The sequence below is a fragment of the Mus caroli genome, chromosome 16 (genome assembly GCF_900094665.2).
Source record: "Mus caroli chromosome 16, CAROLI_EIJ_v1.1, whole genome shotgun sequence".
Classification (NCBI taxonomy): Eukaryota; Metazoa; Chordata; class Mammalia; order Rodentia; family Muridae; genus Mus; species Mus caroli.
Window position 1 is genome coordinate 5,212,375 of NC_034585.1, and position 25,388 is coordinate 5,237,762.

Consider the following 25,388-nt stretch of genomic DNA (forward strand, 5'->3'; position numbering starts at 1 on the left):
GGCACCCTGACCTCCCAGAACTACACACACAACCTTTTACAGTCACCTAATCCTGCACAAAACAAACTTTATTGAGAAAGAGTTGGCTTATGGGCTCAAACATCTAGATTTGGGAGTCTATCAGTCTCCAGCACTGGATGCTGGAGGTCCCTCCTTATCTATAAGTTGACACTCTCTGAACAGAGGGGGTCTTTTCCAACACCGGGATAAGTCTATAGGCTGACGTGATCTGACCATACAAGAAAAGCCCCTTACAAAGGGTTCTGTGGAGCAGAAGGATTCAGAGGCCAGCCTGCCAGCTCGGTGGGGGACAGGGCTCACTAGCAGGTCAACCATGTGCTGCCCAAAGTCTAACCATACCAGAGTGAAAGCAAAGCTGTATCGGTCACTAGGAACAGTGGGATATCAGAAGGTTGTCAGTCTCAGGGAGCTTTCCCTCCTAGGTCATGGCAAGTATGGGTTTAGACTTCTGTTCCTTGGCCCCAAGAGAGCCTCTGGTCAGTAAGCCAAACCTGTTGTGGGGAAAAGGCCACATTTGACCAAGTAGAAAAATGGTCAGCAGCAGCTCAACAACAAAGATGGTCAGCTGGGTGGTAGTGGAGTCCACTGCACAAGACCCTAACAAGTGTATCCACATATTTTTTGTGTTCTCATGCATGTAGAACCAGAAGACAACCCGTTTTTGTTTGTTTCTTAGGTGCTAGGCACTTTTTTAAAAAGACAAAAATAGGTTCTCTGACCTCAAACTAGCCAAATAGGCTAGGCTGGCTAGATGGCCAACCCAAGGCATCGTGGCTCAGCCTGCCCAGTTCTGGGACTACCTAAGCATGCACCACTGCATCTTAGCTTTTTCTGGGGATCCAACTCATTTTTAAACACTTTACTCTATGTCTGAAAGCCACAACCTTTGTCCCTTTAGGATGGAGGACAGCCCTCAATGCAGTCGCCACCGTAGAATGGGTGTCCTTGTTCTGACACGTGAGTTCTCAGCTACATTTCAAAACCCATTTCCCAACTACTTCTATTTTTGAATCACAACTAAAGCCAACCACCAAAAAGTCTAGGGGTCAATTCATTTGAAACACAGCTTTCCAGTGTTGCAGGCAGGGGCAAAACAGGGCTCTGTGGAAGTCTAAGCTATTAAAAAAAGAAATCAGCAGGGAATGAAGGCACACCTGTGACCCCAGCAAATAGGAAGCCAAGGCATGAAAGGTGCTAAGAGTTTGGGGCCAGCCTGGGCTATACAGCAGGAGCTTGTCTTCCCCCACCCCCAAACCCCAACTCTACACACACCCAAAAAAGAAACAAAGCAAGCAGAGGCTTCATCATAGCTCTGTGCTGTTGGCATTTCCAGGGCTCTGGGCTCCCCAAGCACTAGGGAAGAAGGGGAAAAGATCCTTAGGCATGTCTTAAAGAATATACCTTTGATTCTCCTTCAACTCCTCTCCTTTCAAGGCCATCAGAAGAAAGCAAGCTGCCTTTCTTCAGTGGGTCAGTGTCAACACCCTAGGGTTTATGCTAGCAGTGGAACGGAGACTCCTTCACACACTGGGCAAGTAAAGCACTCATCACCACTGAGCTATATCCCCAGCCCTTGTTTTAACATTGATTGTAGCCTAGGCTGGCCTAGAATGCTGTTTCAACCTGCCAAGGACAGAGATTACAGGCATGCACCACTAGCCTGGATTCTGTTTTTAAATAAAGCACCACCCTCCCTCTTGGGCCTTCCTGCTGAGGTCTCTTCCCCACCCCCCACAGCCACCTCCAGCACTACTTTAATGATAGGCTTTTAATGCCACATGGAGGCCGCCTGATCCCTAGAGGCCAAGTGGGAAAGCACAGCCTTCTCTGGAGTGGTGTCAGTGCCCAGTCCCAGGTTACTGTGCTACAGCAGAGATCCTAAGCATTAGAGTCTTTCCCAGAAGGTGGAGACAGACCTGCTGCAAAGGCACCAAGAGGCAAAGTCCCCTGGAAAGCTCCCCCAACCAGGGCATTGGGTCATGGAAAGTCTTCATAGGGCTGGTGACATCCCTCAGAGGGCCAAATAGATCTGAGGATTTCTGTTTCGGGTTTGAGGAACAGTCTTTACAGGCTTGATCTGAGGGGGCATTTGGGAAAATAGCACGTTTGGCCTACTCGGGTGCCTTGGGCTGGGACTGCACCCTCGCCACTCAGCCTCCGCAGGTGCCTCTCCTTTTCAAATGCTTTTAATGCTTTTCAGACAGTGAGAGCTTGTTGCAATGGCTGGAGGCTGCACTGGTGGCTGAGAGCACCCCTTGCCTGCCAGCAACTCCTTCCCTCCAGGAAATGCTTGAGAGGGGCCACGCCTGCCTTGAGGCCCCATCTTGTATGGTAGAATGTTCTATCCAGGATGGCCCTGCTCCTCCTTCCCCCAAAGTCTCCCTCAAGCCCAGGAGAAGGGGTTCTTGCAGGTCCCTAGTTGCTGATGACGTGCCCAGACCAGGTCTCATGCTTGGTCCCTGGTGCCAGGTGTGTGATGACCACCTCTACAGCCTGCAGCTTCTCGTTCTTGGGCGGGATAGAGCACATCTTATAGGTGACTTCGTCGCCTTCCACCGGCACATACTCCCCTTCCACACTGCAGGAGAGAAAAGAGCGGTGGTCAGGGCTGAGAGATGGCTCGGGCCAGAAAGTGCCTACCTTGCAAGCATGAGGACCTGAGTTCGGATCTCCAGCACCCATGTAAAACAGCCAGGTGTGGTGGGGTGTACTTGCCCAGTGCTAGAAAGGCAGAATCAGGAGGACCCCCAGTGCTGGCTGGCCAGCTAGCCTAATATTCCATGTTCAGTGAGAGACCCTGTCTCAACAAATACAGTGGGGGTGGCATGGGGGTCATGGCATTTGCTCCTACAGAAGACCTGGGTTCAGCGCCTAGCACCCGCATGGCAGCTCACAAACCACACATAATTCCTGTTCCGACTCACACACACACACACAACCACACACAGCAGTCACTGCACAGAGAAGACAGGCCCCACAGACCCCACAGTGGGACACCAGGACAGACTCCATCTTCCCTGTTCCTCAAGAGTCCTTCTAGAAACAAGTGCCTCCTTGCCCTTCTACCAGCTCATGTCGTGGTTCCTCTCTGGGGCTGAAAGACATCCCAGCTGCCTAGGATGTTCGAGTATCAGAACTGAGCCCGTGGTTGGAAATGAGACTCCCACTCAGAGACCAGCTTTCCTTGGCTGCCTTTACACACTGTCCTTGATCCTGGCTCCCTCTCTGAAACAAACCATGTCTTTGGCCTCTTTTCCCCCAGTGAGCCTTCAGAAAGTGCCTAATAAGCCAAGCCCGGTGGCACAGGCTGTAACCCCAGCTACATGGGAAACAGAGACAGGAGGGCTGCAATTTGAAGGTCTACCTGGCCCACAGAGAGCTGAAGACTGCTGTGGGCAAATGTGGCCACTTCGTTGAGATCCTGTCTCAGAGAGTACAAAGGGGCTCTAGCAGGATGAAAGGGGTGGGGGTGGGGAGTAGATCATGTCTCACAATAAGGGCAGTATCCTGATGGTCCTGAGCACTAGGGCTGGCCAACATTCCCTGGACCTGCCTTGTTGTGATGAAAGAATCTCAGAGCAGTCACATCCCCCCTCTCTGATGTGGACCAGGAAGCTTCCAATAGCCTAGTTTCAACAATGGCGCCCAGAGAGCTCATGGCAAATCCATCAGGCACGCTTGCCCCTCACATATGATCACCCTGCCCTGTGCTTCCTCCCTAATTACTTATCAGGTTGTACTGTGTATGCTTGCAGATCACTGGAATCCTTCCTGGAAAGAGGCTGTCTGGACATTTATATAGCCATGCATGCATTCATACACGTTACAATGCATCTAGCAGCTGTCTCTCGGCTCTGTGCTAGGTAGGAAGGAGTATTTCATTTTGTTTGACTCTTTGAGACAAGAGTCTTATTACTATGTAACCCTTGCTGGCCTCAAATTCAATGTGTGAACCAGGCTGGTCTCAAACTTTCACCAACCCTCCTACTTCTGCCTTGTGCTGGGATTAAGATGCATACACCACCATACCCAGCCTTTTAAACATTCCTGGCATGTTTAAGCATACAGGGCCTTTTAAACAGATCTGGTGTATATGCATGCTGCGGTGGCAGAGGAGAGTGGGCTAGAACTTCCATCTCAGCAGAGGGGGTACAACACCACCCTTTCTTTCCAACCGTGGTTTCAGACTTGGTTGGGACTTCTGGGAAAGCCTCTGCCTGCCACTGGCAGAGTGAGACTGGACACATGGCCAGGGTGTCAGTCACTGGCAGGAGGCTTGTCCCGCATGTGCCCCAAGCTTCAGACTCATTCCCTGTTCCAGCCAAAATGAAGTCAGGGTGGGCTGGAGGCTTGGGCCAAAGGAGGAGGTCTGGTAGAGGTTCTAGTTGGGATCCCTAGGAAACCCAAAAGCTGCTAAGAAGCCAAATAGGGAGGAGACAGCTGGGGTCCTTGTGCCCCGCCCCCAACACACACACTCACTCACACACACACACACACCAGACTCCTGCAAGCTTTCAAACAGGAAGGAAGAGCCTCAGTGAGCAAGTGGCAGGAGAAAGGGCCCAGCCCTGAGCTTCCTTCCTGGAGCAAAAGGAACAGACCCCAGCCTCACCAGGCCCCTCCTTTAAGAAGGCCAACACATATCCCCATCCCAGGGACACCCTCTCCACAGGTCAGGCACTGGACACTCAGACCCACTTAAACATGCCAGGCACAGCTGTCCTCATCTTGTTCCTACCATCTGTGGTGGACATACACCCAAGACATTACTCAATTCCTAGACATGCCCAGTCTCTGTCCCACGGAGCTGCTGCCCAGCCTCACGCACCGCATAGATGCTCTCCTGCCCAGCACCGTCCATTACAGTGGCCCATATAGCATGGGCCACAACAGTACCCCTCGGCTTCCATCCCAAGCCTCCCCAAACCTCCAGATATGCAGCAGTTAACTCACTCAGAGATGTGCAGGAAGATGTCAGGCCCACCATCGGCTGGGGTGATGAAGCCATGGCCCTTGGACCGGCAGAAGCATTTACAGACTCCTTTGTAGACAGGGCCCTGCGAAGCCCGCACTGTCCTGATAGGGAGATGCAAGGAGACAGCCATCAGTCCTCTACAAGAGCCACCACTCCCCTGGAGCTACTCTCCCAGTTGTCCCAGGAAGGCCTGACTGGGGGCCACCATGAACAGTCACACACAGGCTTTGTGTTCAGCCCTGGGAGCCATTCACGCAGTAGAAATGACTGGGCAACCGTGGTGTGTTTTTCTCAGGCCTGTTTGTCCATTTGGTAACAGGAAACTGAGCTAACTTAGCAACACCTCTCGGCCCTAAATTCTCCACCTGCCAGTGGCTACCCTGACACTATCATTGTCCTGTATCTCGTCCCCCCCCCCCTCCTTTTAACCCCTCCCCCACGGCCTCATAGAAAAAGGCTCCTTTGACTAAAGTCCAAAAACTTAACACTACAGTCAGGGGCCAGTTCCCACGGGTGGCAAGGATGGCACCCTGAGTTTTAAAGGCACCCTCCTGTTTTCTCACTAGCACTTCTATCTAGTCTCTAGGAGTAGATCCTGCTAGATCTGGTAGCAGCCCCATTTGGGGAACAGTGCTTGACCAGCCTGAGACTTACGCTGAGAAGGTCCTTGTCCGGCGGGTAGGCAGAGGGCTAGGGACCACATTGCCCCGCAGCGGGGATGGAGAGCGATCCCGGGTGCGAGGGGTATCCAATAGCCCTACAGAAGTCTGATGCGTGGGGGGCTGCAGCGGCTGTGGAGGAGGCTCAGATGACATGGCTGACCTACAGAGAGAAGGGGGCTCTCAGAGTCCTGCCTCAGAAGACTAGACAGGACATAGCTTGAGACTCCTAGAGGCTCACTCCAGATCACCTTATCTGTAGTCACACCTTGGCTCAAGTGTCTGCTCAGGTGCCAGCACTGGGCTCCCATGGCACCTACCAGCCTCCCTCCATCTCCACTGTGAAATGGTCTAGTCAGTAAAATAGTTGCCACACAAGCAGGAGAACCTGTATTTGAACCATGTATAACAGAATAGCCTAGTGTGGGCTGAAGAGATGATGGCTCAGCTCTTAAGAGTCCTCACTGCTCTTGAAGAGGACCGGAGTTCAATAACCAGAATCCACATCAGGCAGTTCACACCACCTGCAATTCCAAGGGCATCTGATGACCTCTTCTGGCTTACACCTCGCTCACTCACACACACAAACCCACACAGACCACATCCATACAGTTAAACAAGAATAAAAATACAACTTTCTTGTTTTTGGAGACAGTTTCTCTGTGCAGCCATGGCTGTCTTAGAACTCACTCTGTAGACCAGGCTGACCTCAAACTCTGAGATCTACCTGCCTTGGCCTTCCAAGTGCTGGATTAGAGGTGTTCACCACCATGGCCCAGCTAGTAATTTTTTTAAAGACTAAGATGGTGATATGCACTTGTAATCCCAACACTGAGAAGGTTAGAGGCAGATGACTTCTCTAAGACTTGTTGGGCAGCCAGCCTAGCCTTCTAATCAGAGAACCCCAGGTCCCAGTGAGAGACCCTGCCTCAAAATAAACAAACCTGGGAGAACAACAACTGGGGTTATTCTGTGGTCTCAAGTACATACACATACACACACACACACACACACACATATACACAGGTACATATATCAGGCAATTCCCTAAGCTAGCACCTCTCTGTCCCCGAAACAGACCTTGGAATGCTTACGACATAAGTAAATACTGTGAGCAGGAGGTAGTACCTCAGCCAGGACTTCATTGTTAAGAGCACAGAACAACCCTCCCTTATTCTGGGTCACAGGCCAGAATAGGTTCTCTGAGGGGCTGCCTGAGCTCAGTGCCAGGAGCTCAGTGCCAGGCGGGTCACCACTTAAGTCCCCAGGGGAGAAGCAGTCCCAGCACTCACACCTAGCCCCAGGTGCCACTCCCTGCTGTGAGGGACACTTCCCTCAGCCACTCCTCAGAGGTAAGGATTCAGGCAGACAAAGGCAGTGGCTCTTACAAGGAGTGGGATGGGCTGAGGCCAAGGGACTGCTATGAGCCAAGGCAGATTAGTCTACATTGAGACCAAATGAAAAGTCCAAAAAAAACGATAATTCGGGAAGCGGAGCATTGTACACAAAAGGGATAGGGTGAGACCAACCAACCACCTTGGCTCAAGGGTCAGTCTTCGGGTAAGTCCTTTCCCCTTTCAGGGCTCAGAATCAAGTCCAGGGTGTCCCTTTACATCTGGATGGAGATGGGAGAGCAGAAGCAAGGAAGCCAGTGGGACAGAAACAGGCCTGAGCAGGTTTGTGTGTCTCTGTGGCTATCTTCTAAACAGTGCAGCTTCGGGTTTGCTGTTTGTTGTTTTGCTTTGTTTTCAGGATCTCCTGTAGCCCACACAGGCTTCAATCTCCAAGTGCGAGGATTACAGCTGTGTACTACCATGCTCAGTTTTTGTGAGGCTGGGGATTGAACCCAGGGCTCTGTGCACACTAGGCAAGCACTCCACCAACTGAGCTACACCTCCAGCCCCCTCAGCTCTCCGGACCCTGGCCCCAGCTCAGGGCCAGCTTCTTCTCACTCCATGGCCCCAGGGCTGCGTTTCCTCCTGCACTGCCCAGCAAGGCCCACTTGCTTCACGTTCCAACCCTCTACCTTGGAGTCCTGGAGCTTGGGGACAGGAGCTGTGCAAGGGCGCCTGTCTCCCCAAAGATTGAGACTGGTCCTCTGTATGCCCAGCCCCTCTCTGGGGACTCAGTCCTGCCTGGCTGGAGAGGTGTCACTGGCCAGCCTTCCAGAAGTAACATGGTGACTACTGACCTCTTCCTAGCTCTGGCCCCAGCCAGGCAGGACCACAGATTCAGAGAAGCCCCCACCTTGAAGAGGTCCTGGCTGCTGGCCTGGCCGTCAGGTCTCCAGCACAGGTCATAGAGTCCTAGAATGTTCCAATGCCAGGAGTTCTGGGAAGAAGGTTGGCCCAGAGAGGGAGAGTGGGCCCCACCCATCCTCCCATGACAGCAGGGTGAGACCATCGGGACCAGATGACATCAGCATGAAAGAACTTCCCCTCCTAAACAGCCTCCCTGCCTGTCCTCCCTTCCCCCAGCCCCAGTCAGGGACAGTTCATATCTTCCTGAACCTGCCAGCTAAGTGATTATTAAGTGACTCAACCTCTCAGGGCCTCAGTTTCTGTATCTGAGAAATGGAAACTGTTTCAGCTTCACACAAATCATAACATTAAATGAAGTAATACGTACAAGTGTGAGGGTTACAGCTCTGCCCACAATAGGCAAGCAACAAGAACTAGCTATGATTATTGCTGTAAACTGCAGTCACAAAGTCACTCAACATCAACAAACATGTCCAATATCAAGCCATAATCATGATACAGGAGACACAGGTCAGAACTTGAAACCAGAGGATAAACGGGTAAATCCAAGTGTCACAAGGTGGTGGGGTCACAGATTGCCAAAAGGACCACTAACAAAGGGGATGATGACTAATGAGGTGGGAGTGCCGGATGGACCTGGAATATGAGAGTCAGTCAGACATTTGAGAATCAGAGAGAAGCCAGGGGTGTTGGTGCTTGCCTGTAATGTGAGTGCTTTGGAAGCTGAAGCTAAAGAATCCTCTGGGCCAGCCTAGGCTAGGAACAGTGAGGTCTGGGCTACCCTAGGCTACAGAGACCATCTCAAAAAGAAAACAATGACAAAGGGAGGCTGTTCCAGGAAGAATAGACAGCAGGGTGTGGAAAGGCCGAAGACTGGAGCGAGCCTTCTGTGCTTCCAGGCCAGTGTGGAGTGTGTGGGAGTCCAGCAGGAGCAGGAAGTAAGGTTCAGGGGGCAGGGCCAGACCTGGAACCAAGTTGCATCACCATGGCTGTCATCATCCCTTCTTTGCCTCTTCCGCCCGTCTACTCACACCCTTCTCGTGCCCTGCTCCAGACAGGACTCTCTCACTCTCCACTCACGTCCCCTCAAGCCCCAAACCCAGCCTCTTCCTTGGAAAGGCCCTCGGAAGCCCATGGCCTTCAGAGGGCATAAGACTAAGGGCAACACAAGGGTCCCTGGATGCCCTGGGCTGGGCACCCTTGGTGTGTACTGAGTAAAACACCTACACTGACTAGACCGTGGAAGAAACTGAAACCCAGAAATGAAGCCCCTGAGGTAGGGGTGGGAGCTGGGAGACCCACAAAGCTGTTCCACTCCCCAAACTCCTGAAGCTACCTGAGCTGAAAGGAAGCTGGACTTGTCAGAGCCAGCCCACCCCAGCTGGTCCTAGAAGGGGGCAAAAGCCAGCTGGGGTTGGGGTAGGGCTATCCAGGAGGCCTCTCTGGTCCTGCACACGCCAGGGCGTAGCCCTGATCAGCAACAGTCCCGTAGCTTGGAGTTCCAACAGCCTCAGCTCCCACTCTACCCCTCTGCCTGCCGAAACCAGGCGTGGCCCTGGAAAAGGCACCGCCCATCTTCCATGATGCTCCACTGGGAGCTCAAGATGGGGCTGTGGCTCTTGCCTGAAGGGGCTCAGGACTAGAAAGACCCTAGTGAGCCTCTGCCAAAAACAAATTCTGACAAAATGAAATGCCCATGGTGATGTCATGACTACCAGACTAGGTACCCACGTGTGTTTTTCTGTATGTGAACATGTAGTGTGCACATGCATATGTATATGGAAGCATGTTTACGTACATCATCACAATAACACACATCTGCATAATTATGTGGGGTGATGTGCTTATGAGTGTATGACCAAGTGGCCATAGATATGGGGAGGAGGGGGCAGGGCACACACAACTGTGTGTGCACAGGCTTGTCACCGTGTGCATGAGGAAATAGTGCCTAGCTTCCCCTCTAACTATGTTATTGAGACAGTCTCATGTAGCCCAGCTGGATGCCACCTAGGGCTTCCTGAATCCTAGGCAGGCACTCTGCCAACTGCCCCCATCCCCAGCTGTGGACATCACGTCCAGAAGCACCCTCAAGTACCAGCAAGAGACCCGGGGCTTTCTAATGTTCACTGAGGGATGGGGGTGGGGTGGGGCACTGCACAACACACCTCAGGGTGAGAAATGCACCCCTGAGCCAGACAGCCAGGGTCTGGAGGGCAGAATGCTACACCCACCCTGACTGTCCACCAGAGAGAGCATGTCAGACTCCTATACTGAGAAATGTGGCAAAGGGGCCTTCTAGCCGAAAATAGCCTGGGAATTTTCCACAGGCCTTATAGCAAGCCCTGGAAGATTCTGGGAGCCCAACTGGACAGCGGTCTGGCCTCACCAGCCCCTTGATAGCCTGCCCCATAACCTAGTGCTGCTTTGTGTTAATACAACTGGCCAGGCCCAGCACCTTCTGTGTCTCAAAGCCCCCAGTTTCCAACATGTCTACCCCTGCCTCCCATTCCCATTTTTGAGACTGGCCCAAGTTGGCCTCAAACTCAAGGCAATCTTCCAGCCTCAGCCTCTCTGATATTGGAATTACAGGTGTTTTGTGAGCCATCGCGCCCAGCAGGGAAGGATCTTTTGAGGTAGGGAGACAGGTGCTTGCTTACCAAGGGAACCTAGGTGATGTAGGCCATTTACACTTCAGTGAAAGAAGTCTGCTTCATAGCCCCTGAAGGGCAGGAAAGTGAAAGGTAGAGAAGCAAGAGCTTGAGGAGGCTGGAGGCATCCTTCTTGGGCATGGCCAGAACCTCTTGAAGCTTGTTCTGCTCACTTGGAGATCTATAATCTTGCAAGGGTGTGTAGCTACAGCTAGGCACTGGGCTGGCAGTTCCCAGCCCAGAGCCTGGCCCCTGGTGAGTGGGTTAAAGACTCAGGTGAAGGACTAAAGCATCAGCACCTCTGCCATGGAGGGAGAAGCCAGTGCTTTCTCTGATGCCATACGGGTTCATAAGCACTAGAAATGAGAATCCCCTTCCTGCTAGCCTGACAGGCAGACACCTCACCATTTCCCTGTCACATGAAGCAGCTGAAAACAGATGCAGCCGACCACACTTTAGTGCCCCCAGGAATCTCTGGCCAGTGGCCAAAAAGGGAAGTCCAACTCCACAGATGTGGGTGGAGTTAACATGGCTTTGCTTGGTCAGTTAGCTGGGGACTGCCCAAGGTTGCTTTTTGATTCTGGGAAGCCGGATCTCGGGCTCTAGCACTGACCTGCTCCCAGAAGCCCCCAAGTCTGCCTTTCTAAGGGACAGCTGCTGCGAAACTGCCCAGCTCCCAAGATGCAGGCCGTTGGGGAGGGGAACACATGTACGAACTGAGATGGCAAGGTTTATCTTCACCCCCAACTCAGCCAGACCAGCAGAAAAGAACCCAGAACCAAGGGAAGATTAAGACTGATCAGCTAAACTGGACACACAGGGATCCTGGAAGGCACAGGACGAGAGGAGCAGGGGTGTGTGTTTTCCTGCGTGCACGTGCTGTTGAGGCTCACAGCAGCCAGGCTAGCCAGCCACATGCTGCTCCATTGTTCTGAGAAGAGAGAATTCTGTGATAGTAGCAGGGGATATCAGGGGCGGGGCCTCCGAACACAGAAGAGCAAACAGCACAGGATTAGGAGACAACACCGCGCCTCCAGCAGCCCAGCTGGGACCACCCTTCCCCCTCCCCGCCCTCAACTGCCAGGAAGCTGGAAGCTCCAGATTAGAGTCCAGAAACCCAAAGCAGTCCCTTCCAATAACGTCATCCCACGGGGCAGGCCAAGGAGACCTCTGTTCTCCATCAAACCTAGCCCTGTTTTGCCTCACCCCACCCCCCAGTTCTGCTCACCTTCCAGCCTGATTGTTTCCGTCTTCTCCTAGACCCGCTAATTCCCTGCCTCGGTTTGACAAGGACCTCACAAATCCCAGTAGCTCAAAGCTATAGAGGCAGTCCCAGCCACACTGCAGAGCAGAAGGTGGGCTTAACAATAGCGGACCTCTGGTGTGCATAGTCACACTAGGAGCATGGGGAGAACCCTCCCCTCCCACAGCTGCCAGATAGGAGGCACAAACCAGTCTTCCCCTTGCATTCAGCAGAACTAAGAAAGCCAGTTCCCCCAACCCTAGGCTGGGCTGAAGTCAGCTTATTCTGACCCCAATTCAGCTCATGGTCACCCTGGAGGGTGAGGTGATGCAAGGGCACAGAGTGGCAACCAGGCTGTCACCCAAGAGGCGATGATGGGGGGAGGGAGGCCAAACTCTGAGGAGACCCCAGTCCCAAACCAGGGAATGGCTGAGCTGAGGCTTAAGGATCACTTAGGGACACACTGAACAGTCAAGAGTCACAAAGCCGCTAGAGAAGGCCCTGTGGGAAAGTTTGAGCCTAACAGGACAAAGAACAGGAACATGGGACACAGATTGTAATTCAAGTTTTTAAGTGGTTTGAAGGATCTTGCTGTGGACAATTCCTGTCTTAGTCTCCCCAGTGCTGGGAATGAGAAGGAAGTTATTTACAGCAGCTGGCCTTGAACTAATTATGGAGCCAGATTGAACCTGAATCCTGAATCCTCTTTTACCTCCCCAGTGCTGGGACTGCAGGCATAACCCACCACTACTGGTTTAATGACCAATTATTTTTCATTCTCTCCCTCTGGCTTCAGCTTGGAGAGAGAACATACTAAAAGCACCAAGAAGCAACAGAATAGTCAAGAGGGGAAGGTTTTTTAAAAGCCCCTATTTCTCCAGACACTTAGGCTAGCCAGCTCCCTCTATTCCAATCGGCGGCGGGGGGGGGGGGTGTCTCCTATTTTGCAAAGGGGCACCTCCATCTCTCAGAATCCAGGCCTAGTGGGAATCTACAGCTGACCCTGCACAGACCTAAACTGCAACCCCAGAAAACTGTGAGTTCAGAGCCTGGTTTTTTTAAACAAAAAGCAAAACCCAACCTTGCATTTCCGGCCTGTAAACAAGACCGCCAGTCCCGGTGAAGTTTTCCTCTATGCCCTAAGGCCCCCATCCTGGCGCAAACACCAAGCGAGCGCGCCCTACCGCTCCTCCTCCCTACATGCAGCCAACCGCGAGGGGTCAGGGCGGTTCCCCCTCTCCGGGCCTGGCTACTGTCCCGCCGCCCAGCATGCAGCTGGCGAGGCCCGGCCGTCGAGGACAGCTCCGCCTTCCTCTAGCCGCGAGTCCCCAGCACCTCCAGCCCGCCAGAAAGCACAGAGGGCGCGCCTCCTACGCTCAAAAAACAGGTGGCCCAGAGAGAAGTACTAACCGAAGTCAGACAAGTATCGGTGCTGTGGCCACACCCACCCGATTCCCCTTGGGGACGGTGAGTAACCCGCGCTCCCCAAACTAGCCCGGGCGACTGGAGCACTTCCCGGGGGTAGTGGTGGGGGGGACCCATCACGGAGCTGGAGCACGAGAAGGCCCCACAGAGGGGAAGCAAAAGAGCAGAACAGACCTCGGCCCCATCCCCGCGGCTCCGGAGATCCCGCGCGCACCATCACGCCCTTCCCTAGGGTCCCAGGACCAGCCACTTACCTGGCAACACGTCCTACTCCTCCAGCTGCTGCTCTTCGACTGCAAGAAAAGATCGGGGACTTGGGGCGTGGCCGAGGGCAGGGCGGAGTGTGAGACCACGCCCCTTGGAGCTCCGGGCCAATGGACACGCGGCCCGGAGCTCGGACTGGTCGGGGAGGAGGAGCGCGGCGCAGCTGCTGCCGCAGGACCTTTGTGTTGATGCCCGGCGGGCGGGAGCGGGGGACTGGGCGGCGTCAGGAGGTGTTCTCCCCGCTACTCGCCGGTCTGCGGGCGCCCAGTGCCGGCCGGGTGCCCGGGAAAGTGGCACAATCGGGTCTCCGCGTGCTGTGCCTGCCACTCCCCAGCACAAGTCCGGCCCCAACCTGCCCTTGACTCGAGATAAGCGGGCGCCCTTTTTTTTTTTTCAAGAATTAAGAGATAGAAGGAATGCAAGAGACAGAAAGAGAAATATAAAAATAAGAGAGGAGGGAGGAGTTGTTTTGTTCGTTTTCTATTGTCTAATTGACTCATTCTTCATGGGCTGATTTTGAGATAGGCTAGCCTCAGACTCCCTAATGGATTTGAGATGGGTGTGGGCACCAACCCCATGGTTTTTCAAATTTTATTTCTACTGAATCCCTGAAGCTTTATGTACTGGCTGGTTTTGTGTGTCAACTTGACACAAGTTAGAATCATCCGAGAGAAAGGAGCCTCAATTGAGGAAATGCCTCCAACCATAGGGCATTTTCTCAATTAGTGATCAATGAAGGAAGAGCCCAGCTCGTTGTTGGTGGAGCCATCCCTGGGCTAGTGGCCCTGGGTTCTATAAGAAAGCAGGCTGTGAGCCGGATGTGGTGGCGCACACCTTTAATCCCAGCACTCGGGAGGCAGAGGCAGGCGGATTTCTGAGTTCGAGGCCAGCCTGGTCTACAGAGTGAGTTCCAGGACAGCCAGAGCTACACAGAGAAACCTGTCTCAAAAAACCAAAAAAAAAAAAAGAAAGCAGGCTGTGTAAGCCATGAGGAGCAAGCCAGCAAGCAGCTGTCCTCCATGGCCTCTGTATCAGCTCCTGCCCAGTTCCTGTCTTAACTTCTTTCAATAATTAACAGAAACATGGAAGTGTGAACCAAGTAAACCTCTTTCTCCCCAGTTTGCTTTTTGATCAATGGTGTTTTCATGGCAGCAGTAGAAACCCTTACGATACTTTATCTGTGGAGGTAAATGGTGTTTCTTCCAATTTACAGAAAAGGAAACTGAGGCACAGAGACATGCTGTGATCTATCTCCATGGCCAACAAAGAGAGCAAGCCCTCAGCGTGACCCCCCAGGGTCAAGTTCATATTTCCTAGGTGTGGAAAAGAGGTTCCCTGTAGGTGTGATAGGCAGCAGGCCCCAGGCTTCCCAGAGATATCTCCTTCCTGCTGAGACCTCTAACCCTACCCCCAGGGCGGGCATGCTGAACCATCAAAATCAAGAAAGCCAACTCCTCAGGTAAAGAGAAGGGCTCCCACCACTCTCTGGCAGGGGGGACTAGAAAATGGTACAGTCACCTTTCAGGAAGGAAAAAAAAAAAAAAAAAGACAGATGCCCAGGCACAGGCCCACGAGACTGAAGTATATAGCCACACAAGCTTTTTGGACCCCGCATGGTCGGTTTATTTATTTTTGAGGCAGAGTCTTTTGTGACCCAGTATGATTATGAACCATGGCTGTCACCTTTACTGGATCTGCAGTCACCTGAAGAGACAAGTCTCTGTGTATATCTTCTTGGCTAGGGAAATTAAAAGAGAAGGGCCGCCCTAACTGGAGACAGCAGTAAAACCTTTTTGGGTTTTGCCAGCTTGCTTTCCTGTCTTCATTGATGGGTGCATCTGCTTTGTTGCTGTTGCTGCTTCCACCATCCTTCATGAACATCAAAACCTAGCGTTTTCCACCTTCCAATCTGGACCAAAGACCAGCGGCTCTCCTGGAATCCTCCTGATGTTTAGTGCCAGGTTGGGCATTCTGTCTTCCTCTGTTCTCGGCCTTCTACTTTGCAGCAGTGTCTCTCACTAATCTAGAATCTTGCCATTTTAGCTCATCAGCAAGCTCTCAGAAGTCACTACTCTCAACCCCAGCCCCCAGGGTTGCAAGCATGTACAGCCATGCCTGGCTACTTCTGTGGGCACTGAGGACTCCCACTCAGATCTGTTGCCTGTAGAGCATGCATTAACCATTTCTCCCCTGGCCTATGTCACTTTATGCCAGACTTTGTACGTGAAATAAGCATCCAGCTTGTCTCCATCTGAGAGGGCAGAGACTTTGGATAAACACTAGGCAGGTCCTGCAGAACACTGGACACAGTCTCGGGGATGTCCAAGAAAGGGGAACTACACCTAAACCCATTTCTCAGTTCCTGTGCCTCTCTCGCCTGCTCACGACTCAACACCGCCCTCTAGAGGGAATTTGAAGAAAGTGTGAGGCACGGGGGGGGGGGGGGCTCCTGATGAGGGGTTCCTGTTCCTGAGGTTGATGGCCAGGGATGAGGAACAGGCTTGGGGTCTACAGACCAGGCTCCCAGCTCTGCTCCCACACTTGTATCTGTGGGACTAAGGACCTGTACAAGGCTGGACCCTACCTAATTGGACCCCACCAGCTTTTACGTCTAATTCTGAAATAGATATATCAAGACAATTTGTGGATTTTCCAGGGAGGCTGGGGCCAGCTAGGCTGAGATGTTTCAGAACACTACCACATCTACGATGTGGGACCCATGACAAGGAATCAGTCTTCCATCCTCCGGGTCCTATAAACCCAGGCACCAATTTCAGAAACAGGAAACCACTGCAATAGTCAGGCTTTTGTTTGTTTGTTTGGTTGGTTGGTTTGGTTTTTCGAGACAGGGTTTCTCTGTATAACTCAGAAATCTGCCTGCCTCTGCCTCCCAAGTGCTGGGATTAAAGGCATGTGCCACCACCGCCCGGCTTGTTTATTTTTATAAGATGGACTCTCATGTCATCCACACTAGATTCAAACTCACTATATAGCTGAAGATGAGCTGGAATTTCTGGTTTTCCTGACCTGAAACTCAAAACAATCCTCCTGCCCCAGCATCCTGAGTTCTGAGATTGCAAGCATATACCACCATGCCTAGCATTCCTCAAATTCTCATGTGTGTGTAGGGGGGTGCAGGGGGGGCAGAGAGAGGGAGATTGGTGGTGGGTGCGTGTACCACACATGCTCTGGAGGGTAGAGAACAACTCCCACCTTTACCTGGGCTCCAGGGATTGAACCCAGGTCATGGAAGTGCCTCCACCCACTCTGAGCCTCTATTTGAGACAGGGTCTCATATAGCCCAGGCTGGCCTTGATCAGTTCAGTAGCTGATGATGACCTCAAAGTTGTGATTCTCTTGATCCAGCCTCCCACACATCAGGATCACAGGCATATGGCACCATGCCTGAGTCTCTCTGATTATTTTAAAGGCACCGCATCTCTTGAAGAGTTTGGTGACCAGGGTGAGAAGGGTCCAGTCCAGCTGAGTGAAGGCAGGAACACAGAGCAGGAGACGGATGGCAGGTGGGGAATCTGGTCTCCTGAGGCTCTTCATATGCAAGAGGAACAGTGTGGTCAGCGCCTGCATTGGGACGGTGCCTGCACTGTGGACACGCCCGTGTGTAGGCAGACACTGGCACACGCCCTGTCTGGTTCCCCACAGATGACGATGGTGGTTTGCTTTTTATTACATTTTCATTTTGTGTGTTATGTGAGTGAGCATATGTGGCCAGGGATTGAATTCAAGCTGTTGGGCTTGGCCGCAAGCACCTTTACCTGCTAAACCATCCGGCCGACGGTGGCCCCTACTGCTTTTTCAACCACATTTGATACACTTCTCAGTGTGGTCCTAGGATGAACCGTGGCTACCAGGGTCTGAGTCTTATTATGCACCAGGATGCTACACTCTCCTTGTGCACACAGTGGTGATTTAGTGCACCTCTCCCATCAGTCCACATATCAGGAGTTGAACTTGGGTTCCTAGGATGTGCCAAAGCATGACTTCCTTGAGCCATTGAGGACAAAGCCCCTCACCCCCAACACACACACGCAGGACATGAATTACCTTTTCTCTGTTGGAGCCACTTCCTCCCAGGTGGTCACCTACCTGTGCTTAGCCCTTTGCAAGGCAACATGTCATCTAAGAACAGAGTCCTAGTCCAAACACATATACCTCTCTGTACTCCAGTGCAGTGGCATCTTAAGGCTTTTTTGGTTTGTTTTTCAAGCTCCCCATATGTAGCTCTGGCAGGTCTGGAACTTGCTGATAAACTACCAGGCTCACAAACTCATGGAGATGGAGATCACTTGCCTCTGCCTCCTGAGTGCTGGGATTAAAGACATGCATGTACCACGATGCCCCATTCATTTTAGAGCCTTTCCACCCTTTCCCCTCTGCTGGAACTCTGTCCCCCAGATCTCCCCAGGTACCTCCCCTCTAGTTATTACAGCTCAGTGTTCTTTCCTCTGAAGAGACCCAGGGCTTGCTCTGGACTAAACGTATTTTCCCCATGCTGAGCCATCTCATTGGTGCTCCCCAGGGGAGTCCTCCTTGACCTTCTGTAGCCCCTCCTATACTCAGCCCACACACTGTGCCCTGTGCAATGGTTATAGCACTTTCCGGAGTCCTTCTTTCTCATTCCCCAGCACGCACTGGGTCCTCCTGGGAGAAAGAATGAGCAGGCTGAAAGATGGGGTTAAGCAGCCTTGCCAGGCTGAGATCTAGCTCATGACTTTGGGCTGGCTCCTTGACTCCTCTTATGAATCCTTACCTCTCCCAGCCTTGTCTGAGAGTTACTGGGTGAGAGAGGGGATTACCATCAAGGCAAATGAAATCCTGGCCGATTTATGGCATGCTGGTGCTCCCCCTGGTGGTTGAGGGTTAGAATTTTCGGGGCACACCCTCCCTTCATTCATGATTCCATAGTTCATTCATACTTCCCAGTTCATACCCATCCCATGAAACCCAAGCCTGTGTCAGAGGGAATGAGATCCTCAAAATCCTTGCACTGGATCTAGCTCAGTCCATAAGTGCTTGTGTAGCATTCATGAAGCCCTGGGTTAAATCCCCAGCACTACACACAACCAGGAGTGCTAGCCTGCCTGTAATCTCTGAGTCTGAGGCCGGCCTGAGACCTATATGACCCTGTGTCAAGAACAGGATCCTTATAGCAGGCAGCCCCTATTTCTATCTTATAGCAGGCAGCGACATTCCAGTGGACATAAGAACCCTAGGCCTCAGACCATGGCATCCAGGGGACTCCAGGCAGAGTAAAAAACTGTAATTCAGCACTCGAAGGCTGAGACAGAAAGATCATCACAAATCAAGGGGAGCCTGGGCTCCACAAGACTCTGTCTTAAAACAAAACAAATGAATGAAAACGGTGATCTAAAACTGGCATCTGGATGGCAGTGGTGGCACATGCCTTTAATCCCAGCACTCAGGAGGCAGAGGCAGGCAGACATCTGAGTTCAAGGCCTGGTCTACAGAAGGAGTTCCAGGACACCCATGGCTACACAGAGAAACCCTGTCTTTAAAAAAAAAAAAAAAAAAAAAAAGCGGGCTGGTGAAATGGCTCAGCAGGTAAGAGAACTGACTGCTCTACTGAAGGTCCTGAGTTCAAATGCCAGCAACCACATGGTGGCTCACAACCACCCGTAATGAGATCTGACACCCTCTTCTGGTGCTTCTGAAGTCAGCTACAGTGTACTTACATATAATAATAAGTAAATCTTTGGGCCAGAGCGAACAGGGCCGACTGGAGGGAACAGGGTTGATCAGGGTTAATTGGAGCAAGCAGAGGTCCTAAAAATGTCAATTCCCAACAACTACATAAAGGCTCACAACCATCTGTACAGCTACAGTGTACTCACATACATAAAATAAAATAATCTTAAAAAAAAAAACCCAAAAGCAAAGCAAAACAAAACCAACACAGCTGACATCCTACTAGTTTTATTTACTGGAAAATTATCTTGATTACCTTGACTGGGGTGGAAAGTCTAGTCCACAGTGGGTGGCGACCGTGCCCTGTGTGCCCTGGCAGGATCCCGAACTGTGAGCTGCAGACACAAAGGGCTGAGCGTCACAGCAGGTGTCAGTTTTCCTTGCTGTAGACTTGAGCTGTCCAGCCCTTTCAAGCCACCCTGACTTCTCTGCCGTGGTGGACCGTCCCTTGAACTTGAAGCTGAAGCAAACCCTGCCCTTCAAGTTTCTCATGTCAGGGTATTTATCACAGCAAGAGACATGAAACTTAGGACACTGGATGTGCACAAGACCCTGGGTTCCAGCCTCACAACCACATAGAAACAGTTGTAGTGGTGTAGACCCATAATCCCAGCACTTAGGAATCAGAGGCAGGGGGACAAGAGCTCATCACTTTCAGCTGTGTAACAGGTTTGAGCCTGTCTAGCAACACCATGAACTTCAAACGCCCATTCACTTTGTACGTTAACTTTAAACCTAATTTACAATATTCAGATGTGCAGAGATACTGAAATGATTGTGCAGTTCACTGCCCTTCCACCTTAATCCCACCCTCATCAGCACGGTCACACAGCCCTTTCCAGGGGCCTGAGATGGATTACTTTCATGACTGCCACCACCCATGTTTTTGGATGCTTAAGTTCCTTATAGCAAAAGACGGTCGGGTATTGGCCAACTGCCCATGCTGGAGATGTGGCTCAGTGGGTAGAGCGCTTATCTCGAATGCACAAAGCCCTGGGCAGATCCCCAGCACTGAGAATGTGGGTGTGGTGCCACTTTTAGGGAAGCCCACTGGGAGAAGGGCTTCTGCACTTAGAATCTAGGGCAGGAAGACTGTGAGTTCCTAGCCAGCCTAGGTTACAGAGCAGTTCAAGTCCTATCTCACAAACATATAAACCCCCACCAAGGTTGCAATTATACCCATCCTTCAGATGCAAGGTGAGGAACAGAGGTAAGGAGAGGTAAGCTCTCCCTGGGTTCCTGGAGCTAAACCAGCAGGGGAGGCTGACTGGACTCCGAGAAGGCACACACAGGTTTGTGAGTATCTAGGTGTAGACCATGTGACTAGATTTTATTATTTTTTTAGACAGTGTCTCCTATAGCGTAAGCTGGCCTTGAACCCACTATATAGTTGAAGATGACCTTGAACTCCTGACCCTCCCACCTCTACCTCTCTGATGCTGGTTTATAGGTACATGTCACCACATTTAGCTTATGTCCTGCTGAAGATCGAACCCCAGGCTTTGTGCTTGGCAATTACTCTACAAACTGAGCCTGTTTGTTGTTTGAACTTTGTATGTAGTTCAAGCTGACTTGGAACCCACTATTAAGACCCAACCCAGCTTGGCTTTGAACTCATATTTACAGTGATCCTCCTCTCTTTACTTTTCAAGCACTGAGCTTATTGGCATATGTATGTATGTATGTATGTATGTATGTATGATGTATGTATGTATGTATGATGTATGCATGTATGTATGTATGCATCTATCAGTGGCAACACTTAGCTCACTCTTTTCTTTTCTTTTCTTTTCTTTTCTTTTCTTTTCTTTTCTTTTCTTTTCTTTTCTTTTTTTGCAGGACCCAGCCAGTCAGTCAACATGACTGGGAGAGTGAGGATGATTATAGGAAAAGCAGAAAGAAGATGCAAGAGACAGAAATGGGAGGACTGCAGGCCAATGCCACACCAGCAGCAAGTGTATTTTCTGTCTTTTAAAGGCAAGCAACACAAAGTATGACCAATTCCAGGAGGTTAAACAATGACCACAAATGCTTGTCTGGCAAGTTTATGGTACACACTATGTTTGACTAAACCCTGTTCCTCCAGGCTTGAACAGTCTCTCAAAGATTTATGCATAAGTCGGGGAACTTGGCCAGGTATATTGCATGCATGTCTTAACTAAAAACAGACAGATGTTGGCAGATTCATTGTTGACTAATTACAAGCAAGAAGTCAGCCAATGTTAACTCCGGGGTGCGTGCTCCCCACACTTCTTCTCTTTCTTTTCTTTCTTTCTTTCTTTCTTTCTTTCTTTCTTTCTTTCTTCCTTCCTTTCTTTGTTTTGTTTGTTTTATTGTTTTTTTTTGTTTTGGGGGGGTTGTTTTTTGGTTTTGTTTTTTTTTTTTCTAGACAGGGTTTCTCTGTGTAGCCCTGGCTGTCCTGGAACTCACTTTGTAGACCAGGCTGGCCTCGAACTCAGAAATCCACCTACCTCTGCCTCCCAAGTGCTGGGATTAAATGTGTGCACCATCACTGCCCGGCTCTTTCTTTCTTCTTGATATGTATCCCAGATTGGCTTTGAATTTTCCATCCTCTTGCCTCAGCCTCTGAAGTGCTGTGTGAAGACATCACACAGGCCAGTGACAGCAGGCCTGGGTCCATACTTACCTACCTTCTAACTGAAAAGACACTGGTGGTGACTAGTACCTCCATCATGCCTCACATCACCGTGTCTTAGCTGTCTCCCTACTCAGCTCACAAAGCTTAAGCCTGCTGTTGGCAGCAAGGCAGCAGTGGGTATGGAAGGGTCCTTCAGGCTGAGGCATAGGCAGGCACCTCCCTCCCTCTCCAGCGGGACGTGGACACAAGAGCCCCTGCTTTGTGCACCAAAGACATCACAATGGCTGGCTGTGGCAGTTGTAAGAGCTCTCCTTTCTCCCCAGCGGGGTCTCTCCAAGGAAACTTCTGGAACCAGGGGCCCATCCACTCAGAACCTAGAACCCCCTGAGTCTGCTCAATGAATACTTCTGAAACAAAGGACTCTCATGGCACCAAAAGAGGACCCTGACCATGGTGAGGGACCTCATTCGGGTTGAGTGAGAGCTTGAGGAAGCGAGGTGGGAGGGACAATGTATTGGTCGGTCTTGGGGCTGATCCCATCTCCTCCCCCAAGTCTCACTGACCCCTACTGCCCAGGTGACCTGGTAGGGACAATGGGTAAGTTAGGCCTCCAGCATCACATGGAATCTGCCAAACAATACTAATGGCTCCTACATCAATACAACCTCCAGGCGGTACGGCACATAGGACAGGGCAGGGGTCAGGAGGTGGAGCTGCCTATATTCTGAGGTGGCCAAGGAAGGTGTTTGACCCACCTCTGAAGTGTTTCCTCTTTGGAATTCCTACTGACTACACGTAAATGGCCAAGAGGGTTCAGGATGTAGTGGCCTACATAGCTAATCCCAGCACTCAGGAGGCAGAAACAGGCAGATCTCTGATCTACATAATTGAGTCCCAAGACTACATAGAAAAACTCTATCTCCAATAAAATAAAACAAAATGAAATGAAACAGAGGACCCAGGATTATTCAGCTGCGCCCTGGCTCTGTTGGAGTTGGGCTGACTCTAGTACTGGCCACATGTGCTTCATTTCTGACATTTGGGTTCTTCTTTGTAAGAAAAGCCTAAAAATCGATACACCCTGAGTCCTCAAAGTGGAGACAGGAGGGCTACATGGTCAGGGGCTGCCTATTCTGCTTGGTCCTGCTCTGGAAGGAGACTGTATAGGAAGCTGTGAGGGGAAGTCATGGAAATTGGCTCTGAGGGGAAGCTCTGAACAGAGAGAATCACTCTTAACTACTAGGTCCTGCAAATTGGAGTCAGGCCATTGGTGAGCAAGCCCAGGTCTTATTCATCTATGGTTACACAGAAAAACTCTGTGAATCTTGCTGCCAGCCCAGATCATGGTGGCTTAAAAAAAAAAAAAAAGCCATGCCTTTAATTCCAGCAATTTGGAAGACGGAAGCAGGTGGATCTCTGTGAGCTGAAGACCAGCCTGGTCTACAGAGTGAGTTCCAGGACAGCCAGGGCTACACAGAGAAACCCTGTCTCAAAAACAAAACAAAACAACCCCCCCAAACCCAAACAAACAAACAACATGGTGTTTCATTTTGGGTGGTGGCTTATACCAGAAATCTCAGCACTCCAGGCACTGAGGCAAGAGGGTAGCAAATTCCAGGCCAGCCTAAATGAGATTTGTTTTGTTTTGGTTTTTGGTTTTTCGAGACAGGATTTCTCTGTGTAGCCCTGGCTGTCCTGGAACTCACTTTGTAGACCAGGCTGGCTTTGAACTCAGAAATCCGCCTGCCTCTGCCTCCTGAGTGCGCCACCACACCTGGCCTAAATGAGATTTGAACTTAAAAAAATGAACCTGGAGATGCAACTCAGTCAGCTGACAGAGAACTTAGCATGCACTGAGCTCTGGGCTTGTCAGCATTGCATAAACTGGACATGGGGTGCAGGCCAAGGCAGAATGGTAGATGCTCCCTCCCAGTGAGCCTGGAGACACGCACCTTCTCTCAACTTCCTCCCGCTACTGAAAGCATCAGAGGAAAGGTAAATATCCTGACTTCAGAGCCCACGCTGAGGTTAGGTCCCTTGCCTTTGGTCAGAAACCTACCTGGTCTCTAATACATATTTACTGAAGGACCTCATGCAAGGTATTCAACCTTTCTGAGCCTCCCTACCTGCAATATTCGGCTCCCGCTTCATTGAGGAATGGGTGAACCATGTTTCCTGTTTGGCACTGTGTGGCCAAATAGCCCTGAGCTAGGCTGCATCTCAGATCTCTTGCACTTCCCCTGTGCAGAAGGAGGGCATAAGTGGAGGCAGAAGTGCCTGAGTTCAATTCCTGGTCCCTCCACCTCCTAAATATATATAACCGTGGGCAACTTAGCTCACAATGGCAGTGTCAGCCACATGGTGGCTCAGTGCCGGCAGATCTGAGTCCTGGGGCCTTGCCTCTTGCTTCTCTCTCAGATGTTCAGCAGCCCAGGGAGACACCACCTCCTTTTTACCCTCCTGGCACAAGAGGACCAGGATCACCTGGAGTTTACCCCGTGTACAACCAAGTCCCACCAGGTAAGTAAGGAACCTGCCTCTCCCCCCTGTGTCTTATGTTCAGGTACCCAGAAGGCCAGTCACCAAGCAGACAGCACCTTCTCTGGTGAGCCTGGGCCTCACACTGCTCACCTGAGATGGTGCCATACCTAGAGTTTCTGAGATATCTTCCTTTCTCTACTGCAAACTTATTGGAGGATTTTAGTGTTTGTTTCTTGAGACAGGGTTTCTCCACGGAACCCTGGCTCCCCTGGAACTCACTCTGATCTGACCCATCTTCCCTGCTTCCCTTCCCCAGGCCTGTTCACTGGCATACCTTATATGCCAACTTCGATCCCAGTGCAGACCATATGTCCCTACTGTGGGAACCGTATCATGACAGTGACCACCTATACCCCAGGCCTCCTCACCTGGCTGCTGTGCAGTGGCCTCTTTGTGTTTGGGTAAGTAGTGGGGACCTGCTAGAGATGGGGGGGGGGGACAGCCGAGTGCAGAGAGAACTGGGGACAAAGGGAGGTCCCAGTCTGGGTTTGGTTTCTTCTCTCAGGGTAGTCTGCCCTCTGGCTGCGTGGCTGAAACAATGGATGGGGGTGGGGTGGACAATGCCCACCTGCAGGGCAAATGGCTCCACACAGGTCGCCATCACTGCTTCTGCCAAGAAACAGAGGCTCAGTATAGCTCTCAGCCCAGCTCTGAAGAACTGCTCCCAAAGAACTGAGACCCACACAGAAGTGTAACGAGGGTGCAGGCCAGCACAGGGACCCTACTCAGGTGTGAGGAGAGTGCAGGCCAGCACAGGGACCCTACTCAGGTGTGAGGAGAGTGCAGGCCAGCACAGGGACCCTACTCAGGTGTGAGGAGGGTGCAGGCCGGCACAGGGACCCTACTCAGGTGAACACACACTGCTTCTGAGGCTGCAGGTGCTTCCTGGGCTGCTGTCTCATCCCCTTCTGCATACGGAGCACCATGGATGTGACCCACTCCTGCCCCTTGTGCCATCACCAGATCTTCTACTTCCATCGCCTGGGATTATGACTATAAACAGCAATAAAGCAACATCAGGGTGT

The 25,388-nt window shown here is 51.4% G+C and overlaps 2 protein-coding genes across 7 annotated transcripts; one reads left to right on the forward strand and one right to left on the reverse strand.

Moving 5' to 3' along the window:
* Positions 1-50: 50 nt before the first annotated feature.
* Carhsp1 (calcium regulated heat stable protein 1) lies at positions 51-13,544 on the reverse strand. Of its 5 annotated transcripts, none has more exons than XM_021184872.2 (4): positions 13,487-13,544; positions 5,651-5,818; positions 4,975-5,097; positions 51-2,599 (listed from the first exon to the last, which is right to left on the reverse strand). In XM_021184872.2, exons 2-4 carry the CDS (start codon positions 5,809-5,811, stop codon positions 2,437-2,439), a joined length of 447 nt encoding a protein of 148 aa, XP_021040531.1. In that variant the 5' UTR covers positions 5,812-5,818; positions 13,487-13,544; the 3' UTR covers positions 51-2,436. The 5 variants fall into 5 exon arrangements, with proteins under 5 accessions (XP_021040531.1, XP_029326196.1, XP_021040533.2 ...); XM_029470336.1 differs by lacking the exon at positions 13,487-13,544 and adding an exon at positions 12,889-12,966; XM_021184874.2 differs by lacking the exon at positions 13,487-13,544 and adding an exon at positions 7,903-7,971.
* Positions 13,545-22,146: 8,602 nt separating this feature from the next.
* On the forward strand, positions 22,147-25,388 carry Litafd (LITAF domain containing). 2 transcript variants are annotated; one of them, XM_021185548.1, is made up of 4 exons: positions 22,147-22,275; positions 24,241-24,342; positions 24,620-24,764; positions 25,242-25,388. In XM_021185548.1, the coding sequence occupies exons 1-4, from the start codon at positions 22,248-22,250 to the stop codon at positions 25,354-25,356; spliced, it is 390 nt and encodes a 129-aa protein (XP_021041207.1). In that variant the 5' UTR covers positions 22,147-22,247; the 3' UTR covers positions 25,357-25,388. The 2 variants fall into 2 exon arrangements, with proteins under 2 accessions (XP_021041207.1, XP_021041208.1); XM_021185549.2 differs by lacking the exon at positions 25,242-25,388 and adding an exon at positions 24,957-25,022 and having other exon boundaries at positions 22,160-22,275.